Source organism: Propithecus coquereli, unplaced genomic scaffold, assembly GCF_000956105.1.
Source record: "Propithecus coquereli isolate 6110/MARCELLA unplaced genomic scaffold, Pcoq_1.0 Scaffold98, whole genome shotgun sequence".
Lineage (NCBI taxonomy): Eukaryota > Metazoa > Chordata > Mammalia > Primates > Indriidae > Propithecus > Propithecus coquereli.
In genome coordinates this window covers 5,881,074-5,882,218 of record NW_012156173.1, presented here as the reverse complement: position 1 = coordinate 5,882,218, position 1,145 = coordinate 5,881,074, and the positions used below count along the sequence as shown (strand labels likewise).

At 39.2% G+C, this 1,145-nt stretch overlaps 1 protein-coding gene across 2 annotated transcripts in view; it reads right to left on the bottom strand.

The window, feature by feature from the left end:
- The window catches only part of PDE7B (phosphodiesterase 7B), a 356,282-nt gene that overhangs the window by 70,871 nt on the left and 284,266 nt on the right, over nt 1-1,145 (bottom strand). For both annotated transcript variants that reach the window (XM_012665196.1, XM_012665195.1), the window contains one exon: nt 823-974. In XM_012665196.1, the coding sequence (XP_012520650.1) occupies nt 823-974 (152 nt within the window). The remainder of the gene's footprint in view (nt 1-822; nt 975-1,145) is intronic.

Sequence of the window (1,145 nt, the reverse complement as noted above, 5' to 3'; positions counted from 1 at the left end):
TATTAAAAATTATTTGAATGAATAAAAAATTATAAAAGGGATAATGCACTGTATTAACAGCCTAAATGGAATTGAGCTGATAATTTTTGGGTTATTTTTAGTGTAGCTATTTCAATGAGATAATTTAATTGATTCAAAAATTTAGTTATTCCCTCATTAGTAATCTACCAGTCTAAAATTTTACTTTAGTGTTGTGCAAATATGTTTTGCACATTTATAAAAATGAAAATAGTGAGCATGTGCTAGGCATGAGTCTATGAAGCATATAAACATGGTTTACCTCATTCGTCCTTGCAGTACCCTTATGAGAAGGGTGTTTCTATTAATTTTCTTTCTTTCTTTCTTTTTTTTTTTTGAGACAGGGTCTTGCTCTGTCACCCAGGCTGGAGTTCAGGGGTGTCATCATCAACTCACTGCAGCCTTGAATTCTTGGACTCAAGTGATCCTCCTGCCTCAGCTTCCCAAGCAGCTGGGACTACAGTTGTGCGCCACCATGCCCGGCTAATTTTTTTTTGTTTTTAATTTTTGAAATTTTTTTGTAGAGACAGTGTCTCGCTATTGTTGCTCAGGTTGGCTTGAACTCCTGGCTTCAAGCCATCCTCCTGCCTCGGCCTCCCAAAGTGCTGGGATTACAGGCGTGAGCCACCGCACCCGGCCAACTTCGTTTTCTATTTGAGGAAAAAGTCCTGATGTGTTGAATAACTAGCCTGAGTCACAGAGCTCCTCAGTGGCAGAGTAGGATTCAAACCGAGGAGCTGTAAGCTGAGGCAATGCTCGTGTCCACTGGCCCACTGTGAGGAGGCAGGAGGGTGGTCAGCTTACCCTTGCTTGTCCAAGGTAGTCTTCATCCAGCAGGTGGAGAGGGGCTTGTGGTATAATTCCACGAAGCAGCCTCGATGTATGGAAGTATCTTTGAAAGCTTAATAGTCTTTTCACCTTTTTCTTGGTGCCAATTTCCCCTGAGTGTGTTGTATCTGTGGAAAGTCATCAAACAGAGAAGTTTATATATTTAAAAGAGAACCTATTTCCTACATGATCTACAAACATAATGTATTAAAAAGGAGAGAAATTTTTTAAAGGCCCTCAATACTTTCTTAAATATGGTCTATTTAACTTTACATTTAAAATTCTTCTGGATCATAAAT